This window comes from Echinops telfairi, unplaced genomic scaffold, assembly GCF_000313985.2.
Source record: "Echinops telfairi isolate 266 unplaced genomic scaffold, ASM31398v2 ScPeMD7_19;HRSCAF=73, whole genome shotgun sequence".
NCBI lineage: Eukaryota > Metazoa > Chordata > Mammalia > Afrosoricida > Tenrecidae > Echinops > Echinops telfairi.
In genome coordinates, this window is record NW_022103916.1 from 699749 (window position 1) to 713697 (window position 13949).

At 41.6% G+C, this 13949-nt stretch overlaps 1 protein-coding gene across 2 annotated transcripts in view; it reads left to right on the forward strand.

The window, feature by feature from the left end:
- The first annotated feature begins 9196 nt into the window (after positions 1 to 9196).
- The window catches only part of PHF8 (PHD finger protein 8), a 181476-nt gene continuing 176723 nt past the window's right edge, over positions 9197 to 13949 (forward strand). For both annotated transcript variants that reach the window (XM_004713121.4, XM_030885076.2), the window contains exons 1-2: positions 9197 to 9319; positions 10211 to 10389. In XM_004713121.4, the coding sequence (XP_004713178.1) occupies positions 10292 to 10389 (98 nt within the window). In that variant the 5' untranslated portion in view covers positions 9197 to 9319; positions 10211 to 10291. The remainder of the gene's footprint in view (positions 9320 to 10210; positions 10390 to 13949) is intronic.

The window sequence follows — 13949 nt, forward strand, 5'->3', positions numbered from 1 at the left end:
TGGAACTAAAGTCTAAGGGGTTTAATCCTACCACTTGTACAGTTTCCAAATGTAACCCAATAAGAATTGGATTCAAGTGTTATTAAGAGAAAAAGTGGTTCACTGGGAAAACGTCGGAGAATTTGACTTTATATTATATAAACGGTAAAGATCCCAGTACAGCCTTTACTATCCCAAAAAAGTAAAATATGGCAACCTCCTATCCCTATAGGCTCAAACATAGTGATAAATCCCGAAGAGCCACAGTGGCGTGTCACTAAGATTCCTTTGCCACACCCTCCAGACTCTTCAGTGACTTTCCTGTTTACCGCCAACCCAACTCAAAAGGCCCTTCCCATTCAGGAGCCACCTCAAGGTTCTGTGTTTAAAACTCTGGATGCTGTATTCCAATTTATGAACTCAACAAATCCTAACCTCACAGCTGATTGTTAGCTTTGTCTGAACCCTGCTCCCCCTAACTATGTAGGCATAGGTACAAATAGCACTATTAGTACAGATTGTAATCAAATTAAAAATGTTAGTATAAAGGATTACATTAAGCAGCAGTCAGTCTGTAGGTGGGGTCAGAATGGGCTCAATTCTAAGCTCACTTTAGAAGATTTGCAAGGGCTAGGACTGTGTTTTTATTCATCTAATTATCCCTTAAATATGTCAAGGTATCGAGATTTTTGCCTTCAAGCTGTTCCTATTGAACCAAATGTTGATCCTTATTTGTTATCCGCTCCGATGGGTATGTGGTTTGCTTGTTCCACAGGACTAACACCCTGTCTCTTTTCCCCAGTATTAGCAGCGGACTTGGTATTTGTGTGCTCGTGCATGTTATTCCTCAAGTGTACCTGTATTCTGGTGAAGGAGGTGGGGATCACTTTGGAATTTCTGGATGAATCAAAAGAGCCCCAATTTTGGTCCCACTGTTAGCAGGGCTTGAGATTGCTGGGTCAGCCGCAGTAGGGTCAGCTGCTTTATTACAAGGAAACTTAAACTATCAGACTCTTAGTCAGCAAATTGATTTGGATTTGCAAGGATTAGAAGTCAGTTTCCCATTTAGAAAAATCCTTAGACTCCCTTGCAGAAGTTGTGTTGCAAAACCGCCGAGGGCTTGACTTGCTCTTTTTGAAACAAGGAGGGCTGTGCATGCTGTTGGGAGAAACTTATTGTTTTCATGCAAACCACTCAGGAATCACTAAAGATAGTTTAGCACTGGTTAGGAAAAGATTAGAGGAGAGAAGAAAAGAAATGAAGGAACCAATTGGTTTGAAAAGCTATTTTATTGGTCACCCTGGCTAACTACCCTAGTAACGGCCCTAGCTGGACCCCTAGTCATCCTCCTGTTAATAAGCTAGTGGCAATCATTACGCAGAAAGTACAAGCCATAAAACTCCTAGTGCTGAGTCCACCATACACTCAGCTGGTGGCAACAGATTCAATGATTTGAATTTGGCTAAGAACAGGGGGGAATGTAGTAGCTCTAGGATAAGCTTAAAGAGCCTTAACAAGAGTGAAGCCATTTTGAGTTGACAGAAGCCATTATGAACTATAAATGAACTAGCTATAAACTATAAATAAACTGGCTGATATTAGGGAGGCAGGCTGTGCTGACAAGCGCAATGGACTGTACCGAAGGAAATGCATGTTCAGAAGGCTTGGAAGAACTAAGAGCAGTTATTGTTCGACTAAGAGCAGTTATTGTTCAACTAAGAATGGCTAACCGCAATATCCTGCTTCTGTACTCTGCTTACTTGCGAACCTGCACATTGCAAAAGTATAAAAACCTTTGGAAAACTAGACAGGTCACTGCTCATTCTCCTCTCAAGAGGGCTGACAGTCCCTGCACAGGTAATAAAACTTTTTCTTTTGAACTTGTCAGCGGTCTGGGTTGTTTTCTTTCTGGGAACGGACAGTAGGCTACAACACAACGAAATATTTGGATAGATACTACAGGGATAGGCTCTGGTGAAAGAAAAGCAAGTGGGCCTCTCACTGTAGATCCAACACTGCCCCACTACAGAGCCCCTCCTCTTTCCCAGGACCACAACAACTGTTGTCATTGCTGCTGCTTCTGCTACTGCTGCCATTGTCATCATTCCCAACCGAGGTCCCAGCACTGGTCAGGCATCTCCCCCTTGGTTCCCCTAGACTGCCCTACCTGTGCTTATGTGTGGCAGGCAGTCTGTCCAACTCCTCAGCCTACACACTATCTGCTGTGCCAACAGGATGTGAGGATTGCCACCCAGTGTACTTTTGCTCCATTGTCTCATTAGACTACACTAAAAAATAAAATTTTAGGAATTTCAAGAGAGCTGCAACATATCATTAAACCAACCCCCAAACATCTCTGGGGTCATGGGCCATAGACTACTGGGGCATTGAACCCTGGATCATCAAGAGACACAACATACTCCAAAGATCATACCAGAGGAATGTGATATGGAAAGTCCATTAGGTGAACTGGGGTCTACCTCAAACACACTTATAGCCCAAGGACTTAGAGTCGAAATTACATGGAATGTAAAGAAGCAGAGAATAGTTATACCAAGATTACTGATCTATCAGTAGGCAGACTAACTTACAAGTTCAATGCCCTGCTTGCTTTATTAAGATATGCAGTATTCTGGCAGACCTGTGACTGACCTTGCCAGTGGATATTATTTTGTTTGACCGTCAACTCAGATTGTTTGTGTGAATAGCATCCAGTCATCTAAAGATTTAATCTGTGCAAGTCAGTAATTCATGTGTTGTGATTTGTGGTTAACCTACACTTGTTTAATCTCCCTTTCTCAATTCTGTTTTGAATACATTACCATGGACTAAGTCAATGACACTATAAACAGAAGAAACTTAAGCTACCATTAAATGACAAAAATGTCCCTAAACCAGAGGCAGATAGAAAATATAGATTCAAGAATGGATTTTGGGCTCGTACTTATTCCTAGCTCCTATCAAAAAACAATCATTTCCTATGGCATGACCCTACTTTATATGTGCCCTCATGAAGGAAAAATGGAAAATATGAGTGCTATAAGAAAATGTGAAGAAATTAGATGGTGCCTGGCTATCAGAAAGAATAGCATCTGGGGTTGTAAAGGCTTAGCATCTGGGGTTGTAAAGGCTTGTTTTCAAACAAGCAGCCATCTTAGTTAGCCCTATAACGCCTGAATTTTTAATTTCAGGAAAAAAATTTTTTGCTTTTTAGTCTTTATTTTCATAGTTATCAATATATATTAATATATACATTTAATTAAATGTTACAAAAACGTCACACTCGACATTATAGGGTTAGATGTCAATTAAATCCACATGGAATAAGCACACCAACATCTATGATCCAAGGTTTGTAAACATATTCGAAGGAGGGTATGGTATCAGAGATTAAATAGTTAATTTCTGGTTTTCGGAAGGCTATGGAAGACAGTAGAAGCCCAAAATACATTGGCAGGATCTACACATGGAATAAGTCTGTGCTTATTAGATTAAAATGATAAAATCTAACTTGAATGGTTAAAACCTTATCATTTGAGCTCTCTTTTGGTACATTTTGAGCCTGAACTGGTTTGTAATATTTCCTGCTTTGAGGGGTTTCTTTCAAATTGGGCTTATCTCTGTTGTCTGTTATTGTTGGTAGTGTTCTTGACTCTCTTTTATGTATCTTTCTATGCCCTTTGACATAGGAAACCCAGGTTGGGTGAATCTATATAGACAATAACTAGAATAAGATTCCCTGGGGGATATGGTTGGGGAGAGGTGTAATGGGGAGCCGATATCAAGGAGTACAAGAAGGAAAATGATTGCGGTAGTGATTGTGCAATATTGCTTGTTATGACTGAATGGTATGATGTCTGGATTGTGTCCTAATAAAGTGATTTGAAAATAAATAAAAGATAATGATATTTTACACACATACATGCACATACACACACTGGGAGCAGAGCTCTGCACGAGTGGTACATTCATGAAGATGGCCCTTGAGGAGTGGGTAGGTATTCCTAGCTTCTTTGTTTGGTGCCTTGGGGGATCATCCTTTCTATCCCAATGTTAGTTATTATTTTTTTCCAAGTGGGTGTAAACCCTATTTTGCTTCTGTGATTCAAAATCTGCAAAGAACCATCAACTTTCTCAATTGCATTAAAGATACCAGTTGCTGTTAAATCTACACTAGTGGTATAGTAAAGTGGTTAAGAACTTGCACTCTGAACTTGTGTCCTCAAAGAACTGCAGTTTGCATGTTTACCAGTTATATGACTTGAGAAAGTAATTTAAAGTTTCCACACTCAGTTTCCTTATCCATAAACCATAAAATAGGAATAGTACTAGTACTTCCATCATAGGTTTGCTGTAAGGATTAAGTGAATTAATGGATGTAGAGTTTAGGATGGTATTTGGCACATAGTACGTTCTTAGATGTTATTTATCATCATTATGTCTTTTAATTCCCACTGTCATTATATATTCAAGTCTGTTTTGGAGCAAGCCTGTCCTTTCGCATATAATTCCACCCCCCCTGCCCTTTTCCCTTCATTCTTTTTAATCTCATGTATTTTACACTCTATCTCTCATCATTTTTAATCTCAACAGTTCTATGTACATATACACAGAGAAACGAATTGGAAAGATCCTGCTAAGGTTCTCTCTAAGGAGGTAAGCAGTGATTGAGTTGAACTTTACTTTTAACTGCTTGAATATTTGCAATACAAATGTGTTTGCTATTGCTTGCATAATAAAAGGATAAGCCCTGGTGGTATAGTGGGTTAAGCACTAAGTTGTGAACATAAAGGTCAGCAGTTCAAACTCACCAACCAGGCTGTGGGAACAAGATGAGGATGCTCCCATAGAGATTTCCAGTCTCAGAAAACCTATGGAGCATGGAGGGAGGGTGGGGTGGAAAGGAAGAACCGATTACAAGGATCTACATATAACCTCCTCCCTGGGGGATGGACAACAGAAAAGCCGGTGAAGGGAGATGTCAGACAGTGTAAGATTTGACAAAATAATAATAATTTATAAATTATCAAGGGTTCATGAGGAAGGGGGGAGCGGAGAGGGAGAGGAAAAATGAGCTGATACTAAGGGCTCAAGTAGAAAGAAAATGTTTTGGGAATGATGATGGCAACATATGTACAAATGTGCTTGACACAATGGATGTATGTATAGATTGTGATGAGTCGTACGAGCCCCCAAGAAAATGATTTTTTTTAAAAAGAAAGAAAGAAAACCTATGGAGCAGTTTTATTGGTCCATAGGGTCACTTAACTACAGTGGATGAGTGTAATAAAATAAAATTAAACAACCCTTAAGTGAAGGTGGAGTATGAAGGAAGGAATTCAGGGTAGCTTTGTGCTGTGGTGGCCAGTCCAGATCATGTACTGTATCCTGTAAGAGGCATGACCAAAGCACACATTTTCAAGGCAGAAGCTGGCTGCTTCTCATCCTTAGTAGTTCCTTGTTTGCAAATCTGACTGCCCAGGGTCCAGCCCCCTGACAGCCTTGCCATTCCCAGAAACTTCAGTTCCTCTTACCTAAATTCCAGGAGCACTAAGATTTTCTAGGGTGAGTAGGGTGGGCAACACAATGGGTCAAATGCCACTTTTGGTGAAGCTTTTTCTGACATAGCCACTAAATAAACATATTTAAATTAATTATGGCTCCTTCTTTGTTCTCACAAATGGTCATATCTCTAGATAGTACTTAAGATCCCCACCCCACCTCCCACCACCTTGTTATTGTTTATTACATCTTTTTTCATTAGACTGTATAATCTTAAAAGATACATATATCATATGTGGAGCCTGCATCCCAACCCCCAGACCTGTACCCTGTCCAGTAGAGTTCAGAAAGCATTGCTGACAGGCTTCTGCCACCATTGAAAGATTTTTGCACTTTTTATTCCTTCTGCCTTTTTTGTTAGTTGACTTCCTGTTACTCAGGTCTGAGCTCACATGTCATTTTCTCTGAGTGGCTTTCCTTGACTATCCTATCTGAAGCAGAATGTCTTTCCTCCAAATCATTCCCTATCTCATAGCTTGTTTTATTTTCCACATGGTACTTATTACGATCTGAAATTATCTTGTTTGACTCACTTCATTCTCTCTTTCTTACTGGAATCTGAGTCCCAGGAGAGCAGAGACCTTGTTAATAGGAATTGTACCTGTTTAGACTTAAGTACAAATTTGACTTAAAGGCAAATTTAGGAATAGAAATTGTTTGTAATGCAGGAATTGCCTGAATAGGTGCTTGATACATATGTAAATGAAAATTTATCTGATTATTGATTGATTTCCCAATATCATGTCAGTTCTGTTAAAGCTAGGTTTGAGTCACTACTATATCCCCACTTAGTACAATGCCTGGTGTATAGCAGATGCACAATAAAAAATTATTGGGTAAGTAAATCAATGTGCTTAACCATATGCCTCAGTATAACTCATCCAAAGGAAATATAGTCTTCTTCCTGATCAAATCTGCTTTTGCTATTGTGTATTCTGGCACAATGACAATATCATCCACCCTGAAACCCAACCTGGACATTAACTTATATTCATTTTCCTCATTTACCCACTATCATTAGTCTCCAAACTTTGCTTATTCAACTTCCAAATTATTATACTTATCTGATCCTTTTCAACACCATGCTATAGCTATTCTTGTTAAGGCCTCATATATATTTTTTCCAGATTAGTAAAACAGCCTCCATCCCTCTTGCCTATTTGTGAAGCTAAGAAAGCTAGTTATAGGGTCCATATGGCTCTTGCCATGTGGTCTCATAGGCTTACAAAATATATTTAATCCAGAGTTGGTTAAAACTGCTGTCTCTTTCCACTGAGACTTTCCCTAGGTCACAATTTCCATTGTATTAGGTAATGTTGGAGATAACAGGGTGAGTCTAAATTCTTTATTAAACTAAAATAGCAAAATGTGAAGCTATTGTTTCTCAACATATCCTCCATTTAGTTTTATGCACTTCTGAAGATGCTGGTATTTCCATTTCTTTAAACCTTCCCAGAGAATTTTGAACTCTTTGATTTACCAGTGTTTTCCAAAGTGGGTGGTACCACTCCCTGTGTGTGTGTGTGTGTGTGTGTGTGTATGCTAGAATGAGTTGCGGGGGGAGTGGGTGCTACAAAAACAGATACCTATACATTATTTTGGATTATGGGCTATAATACAAAAGTTTTTCACTGCCAGAGAAGGCTAAGTAACTTTGTCTCTTTCTGAAGAAAAGGCAGTAGGCCAAGTATGTTCCGGAACCTATAATTTACACTATTTAAAGCAGCAGTTTTGGCATCCCTGAGAGACTCAAATTTTGTTTCTTTTAAATATCCTTTGAGTTTTGGGGAACAAAAAGAAGTCTGAAGGGGAAAAATCAGGTTGTAGGGTGGATGTGGTAAGGCTTCCCAACACAATTCTGATAGGACAGCTCTTGCTACCCTCCCAGGCTGTACAGGTGCATTGTGATGGGAAACATTCCTTGGTACTTCACTGGCTTTTTTTCCCTCACCAATGCAGTTCCAAGGAGCCTGGTGGCATTGTCAGGTTAACCACAGGTCCTTCAGCTACTCTGAGGGAGAAAAATGAGGCTGTCTGCTCCTGTAAAGATTGACAAAGCCTCTGAGACTCTATATGGGTCACTATGAGATAGAACTTACTTGATGACAGTGGTTCTGGCAGTGGGATGCTGTTTTCAATTTTCTTAAAACTTCCTAATAAACTTCTATGATCATTTTGTGCCCTTTTGAGACCCGTATAGGGCAGAGTAAAACTGTTACATGCGATTTTCGAACCACCAACTCCTTCTGTTAGCAGTCCAATGTTTAACCCACTGCTGCAACAGGGCTCTTTCCGAAATGATAGGAAAGTGCAAATTGGGGATAAATGTTTGCCTTGGCAGAACTCATTTTGATTACATTCTTCAACTGTCATTTTTAAGCATGTGGATGTAACTCAATTAACCTGCAAGCTATTGTCAGAAAATCTTGGAACAGGTACATGTTAATATCTCAACAGTATTTGAAGTGAATCGGAGTGAAACCGTAGGATCATAGAGAGGGTCCCAAGGTATGTGAAGAGTGAACAGCAGCTTTATAGAGAACTACAACTTGAGACATAGGGGTAGTAGCTGGCACAAGAATTCCCTAGTTCTGAAAACCAAGTCAGTTGGTTCCTCTTAACCTGTGTCCATATTTGACAAACTGAGATAATAACAGAACCCCCCTCACAAAGTAACAAATAACACAGAAAACGAGTGAGAGTCGGCTGAAGGGGCTGGGTGAATGAGAACTGGTCAGCTCTCAGTCTCAACCATGCCTGAAACCCGGCCCTCTGCCACTTAGTAATTACGCATTTTTGAGTCACCATGTTTACGTACTCTCATTGGAGGAAAAGGCTGGGAAGAAGGAGGAGCTGGGAGAGCTTAACTCCATGCTAACCCGGAGGAGGGGAAAGCCTGGAAATTTCTGGCCCCACTCAAAATGGAGGCGAGAGACGGCCTCGCCTAAGATGGCGGCTTGTCGGATCAAGGTTTTCAACTTCGATTGGGTGGCTTAAAGCTTCAAGTTGGTCCAAAGATAGCCGAGCTCCGCCCCAGGATAAGCGAAGGCCGCTCTTCCTTTCCTGGCCCACGCCGTGTGCTCACCTCGAGTGCTCGGCCCTCCTAAGATGGCGGGTGAGTTCCCTGCCACCCCCGCCCCCGTCCCCGCCCCCGTTCACGGCAGCTACGCCACTCTCAATATGGTAACTGTTTATCCCTCAGTTCCCCTCCTCTTTCCGCCTCAACTTCCTCATTGTTTTGAATAAACTTTATTGACTACCACCACCTGCACTGGGCTCCTCACGACCGACCACTTTTCGGGTCGTTTTCTCGAAACTGGCCGCCGATTCACCTCATTCCTCGTCGGTTCGCTCGCGGCTGTCTCCAGCTGGCCCAGCAACAACTCTGCCGGTTCGCTGGCGAGGCGGCTGCCGGGCGAGGCCGGTCCAGGCGCTCCAGCAGGCCGATGGGAATGCTGTAGAGAGCGCTGCCTGGAAGCACCGCGGCGCCGGAGCAGCGACGCGGCGGGGGGTGCCAGGGAAGGCCCGCCGGGTTCGCAGGCTTCCTTTGACAATCCCAGAATTCGGCGCGCGCCGCCGGCGGGGCCGGAACTGCCGGCTGAGCCTCTGCTGAGCTGGGCGCCCGGCGCTCCGGAGCTGCGAGTCCTGCCGTCGCGAGGAGTCCCCGTAGCCGTGGGGATGAGGAGGTTCCTGTAGGGTTCGGAGCCGAAGACATTGTCGTCAGGTTTGGGGCGCGAGGAGGTTCCTGACAGTTTAGGAGGCGTGAAGCGATATTCTCGTAAGTTTTGGACGCTGCTGGCAGATTCCTGTCTGCTTAAAGATCTATGAGGGAATCTCTTGTCAGCTTTGGGGACCAGGGGGGTCCTTAGTTGGAGAAGACTGTAAGGAGGTACCTACTAGTTTCCAAGCGGTGGGGGCGGGGTGGGGTTTCGGAATCTTTTCGTTTTCAGGAGTGTAAGGAAATTCTAGTCTCAGTTCCAGGGGTTTTGAAGAGGGTGACGAGAACCTGACACCTTTGAAGTAGAGGGAGATCGGTTTAGTTTTAAAATAGAGATATGTATCAGTTGTGGGGAATGACAAGACCCCTGATTTGTCGTAGAAGGAGTGAATTTGAGAGTGAAGGTAAACATCATGTAAACTCTCCAAACATGGCCCCAGACTGTGATTTGACTTGGACATTTGCTCTTGTCTACCTTGGCCCTGAATATGTAGTTTGCGAGTAACCCTTACAGACTTTCTGGGATCGCTGGTTTCGCTCTAGTTGCCCCTACTTTGCCCCGAGGGAGACTTTGGTACCCTCTAAGGTTATGGTTTTCGTCATAATAAAGGGAGCCCTGGGAAGCAAGATACTGCAAGCAAGGAAAAGATTCAGTGAGGGATTAAAGTCGCTTCCCGAATAGGCTTCAGATATTTCTCTGAAACCCGGAAAGAACTTATTTCTGACTCTAGGGGCCAAAGAAGGGGCGGCGGCGGGGAGGGGAGCCTCAATAGCAGAACGCCATCCTTTATTTGTTAAAAAAAAATTCTGAAGGCTGAGTGGACTCATGTTGCCCCCTAAGGCCCATTCGGTTGTGTTGCATCCTGGTATTGCTAACTCCTCATTTGTGAACGGAGGCTTAGTATCCCAGGGGACCTGCTTCACGCTATAAAAAGTGTTGTTTGTGCACAGCCAACGTACGTGTCGCCACGGTCCACATCTTTTGACACTCCGAACCTGGCCCACCGCAGAACACTCCAAGGCCGGGCGAAGATGGCCTCTGTACCTGTGTATTGCCTCTGCCGGCTGCCTTATGATGTGACCCGCTTCATGATCGAGTGTGATTTGTGCCAAGATTGGTTTCATGGCAGGTAAGGAGATGAGTAGCCAGCTGCTCACTGCTCTCTTTTTTTCTGCTTTATTTTGGGTTCCCACTTTGAAACTTTTTTATCCTCCTCTCATCAAGAATGAACTCTAACTCATCTCACAGACCCAGGTTCTTCCTTTCTTTGGAAACCACGGCCTTTGCCTTCTCCATCTCACTTTTCCCCCCAAGTATTTTTTCTTTCACCCTTCCTTATAATTTAAAAGTTTATAATCCCCTTACTTTCCTATTACAAAAACTGTACAAGTTTTTATGTTCTGGCAATTTTGTTCTGCCTTAGGTGCTGACTGGGGAAGCCAGTACTGCATTTTTAGATATATGAGTTCAAGGGAGCACTGCATTTTTGAGAATTTTGAATCCAATACACATGGGTCAGAGTTGTGGCTTTGCAACTTACTACCGGTGTGACCTTGAACATATTGCTTTGCCTCTCTGAGCCTCATTGTCTTAACTTGTAAAATGTAATAAATACTTCCTCATTTTGCATGCACTTAGTAAATGAAACAGAAATGCGCTATTTCATTTATACAGTTTTTCTGCAGTGCCTTCCATTGAAATTGAATTAGAGATAAGTAGAACAGGAGAAGTAAAACAATTTAAGAATTTCCCCCTAATTAACGATGTATGCACGTAAACAAACACCTGTCACCTAAGATTCCAGAGAGATTAGTGTATGAGATAAAGCTGTAATGTCCTATTGAGATTCACATCTCTACTATGGAAAGACAGCTATGGGGGAGATTTTAACACCTGTAGTACAACAAAACAGTACATGTGCCCTCCTCCTGTTTGTTGCATGTTAAATTATAGAATTTTCAATGTCATTAGTCTCTTCCAAAGGAGTCATTCTTATTACTAAGCCCCAGATAAAACTGAAGATAGTAGTGCTGCCAAAATTCTTCTCACAGAAGGCACTACTTCCTGCAGTTTATCCACAAGAGAGTGAAATTAATATTTAATTGATTATATTCAGTGTGTACTGTGGTCCTGGTGCAAAATTACATTCAGTGTCTCTTGTTATTTCATATAAGGGGAGGCAGGACAAGAGGGTGAAAATTTTCTTTTCTCTGGAAATAGGTAAGGATTAAGATGTCATCCAAGGGGTTTTGATAGTGTACTGGGTTTTGGATTGGGTTGCTAACCACATACTCAACAATTTGAACCCATCAGCTGCTTCATGTGAGAAAGATAAGGCTTTCTGTTTCCAAGAAGATGAGCAGCTATGGAAACCCCCAAGGGCGGGCCTAGCCTGTACCATCTGGTCATTATGAGTCGGAACTGATTCGATTGCTGTGAGTTTGGTTTAAAAATGTCTTTCAGGATTCTTGGTATTTTTGCTTGTGCTCATAAAGTCACTCCTGGGCTTCAATTACTACTTTCAGTGGTTTCAGGATAAAGTTCAGTTCCCTTTGTGTGACATATGAGACCTTTTGTGATCCATTTGTCTCATTTCTTGCTATTCCTCCTCTCTTGTTCTTTATGTCCCAGCAAGACTGAACTATTTTCTACTCTCATGCCACTGAACTTTTCCTATGCTGTTATCATAAACATATTCTCTTGTGCAGCTCCCAGAATACTCTTCTCCGTAAAAGGCCTACTTCCTTTGGATTCCATTATACATTGGAATCTACCCTTATTAAAGTAATGATGGTTTCATTGAATCACAGCCAGAGGTCTCTGATGGCAGAGATGTCATCTTTTCATTGTTGGTAACTTCAGAACTTAGTTCAATGTCAATGATATAATAGATTCTTAATACATTTTTTGAAGGAAGGATTGTTCTTGTTAAGGGCCATTGCCTATGACCCTTGCTTTGTATTGTTTGGCTGTGTGTAGTTTCAGACCTGGGAAATGGGCACCTACCCACAGTATACCAAACTCACTGCCATTGAGTCAATTGTGACTCATAGTGACCCCATAGGATAGGCTAGAACTTCCCCTGTGGGTTTCTTACACTATAAATCTTTATGGTAGTAGAAAGCCCTGCCTTTCTCTCACCCACAATATCAAGAGACCTTAATTTTGCATTCTGGGAACAGGTAATAGGAATGAATGCTTCCTGAGTACTTACTGACAGGGACTTTTAATAAATTATCTTATTTAACCCATACCCAAACTTATAAAAATCACCTGAGTTGTTGTGGGCTATGCATTGGGCTGCTAACCACAAGGTCAGTAGTTCAAGCTTACCAGCAGCTCCACTGGGGAAACAGGTTTTATACTCCTGTAAAGATTTGCGGACTTGAAAACCCACAGGGCTAGTTCAGCTCTGCCCTATAGGGTCTTTATGTGTTGGAATCAACTCTATAGCCATGAGTTTGTTTGGTTTAATGAGCCTTACTATCCAGCACAGTTCACTGGTACATTTTTTGTTACAATAAAGCTTGTGTATTTACTTTGAATATAAACATATATGTACTTTTACAAAATGGGACTCTATTATAAATATAATTTTATCACTGGTATTTCATCCCACTTAACAGTATAATGTATTTTCTCAGACCGTTAACTGTTCATCAGAAAACTGATTTCAGATAATTCACCATTTGTGTGTGTCATCAGTTACTTCATCATTTACTTCTATGATTGTATGTTTAGGTTATTTGTACTTTTTGAATTATAAATAATGTGATCTGAGAGAAAATTTAGGACTTCTGGAAATGTTTTGTATGTATTGTGGCAATTTCTTTTGTAAGAATGAATACCAGAATAGTTCTAAAGAGTTGGAGATTGAAGATGTCCCAGATGTCTAACTCTTCCAAGATGCTACTCTGCTCCATTTTCCTCTCCACTCTCCTTTGAGTATATTCTGGGATTCAGTGAACCTCCCACAGAAACTCATGAAACTTTGAAGAAATGTCTCGTAGTGGTGGGTGCTATTCAGTTCAAAATTCAAGGGTCAAGCAGAGGCGACCAATGCAGGGTCCAGAGCCAGAGAAGCCAAAAACACCTAAAAGCCACAGCAGTTCTTCCTTCTATCAAAGTGCGGTTAGGAAAGTAGAAGTCTGGCTTTTAGGTGAGGCAGTGTGTGAAAAACTGTATGGTGACACTATTGTACATCTAAAGCAAATAAAAGGTGTGACCTGGTTCACACTTTCTGTTAAGGTGGTGGGGTCTTAAGGATGTCATCAAGAAAGTAGAGTATGGCATGGTTCACACCCAGGACTAAAGTGGGATCTTAAAGTTGTCCTCAAGAAAACAAAGGATTTGGCTCAAACTACACCCTCCACCAAGGTAAGGTCTCACTCCCACCCCACTTGTCTATTAGCATGGTAGAGATTGCCAGGCAAAATGGGACCATAGCTATGTATATAAAACCCAGAACCATAATATATAAAGAACCATGGCTAGAAGGGCCACATTAATTGATCATAACTCAGTTGACAAAGGGTTATGGTTTAAATAACAAAAATTTTTGAACAATTTTATGTAGCAGACCTTTGATGTTTATAAGGAACACCAGTAAGACCTTTAAGAAGTACTCTCTCAATACAAGAATACTTTCTTCTATTAAATTGGCATTCTATGATGCTCACCTTCCCGACA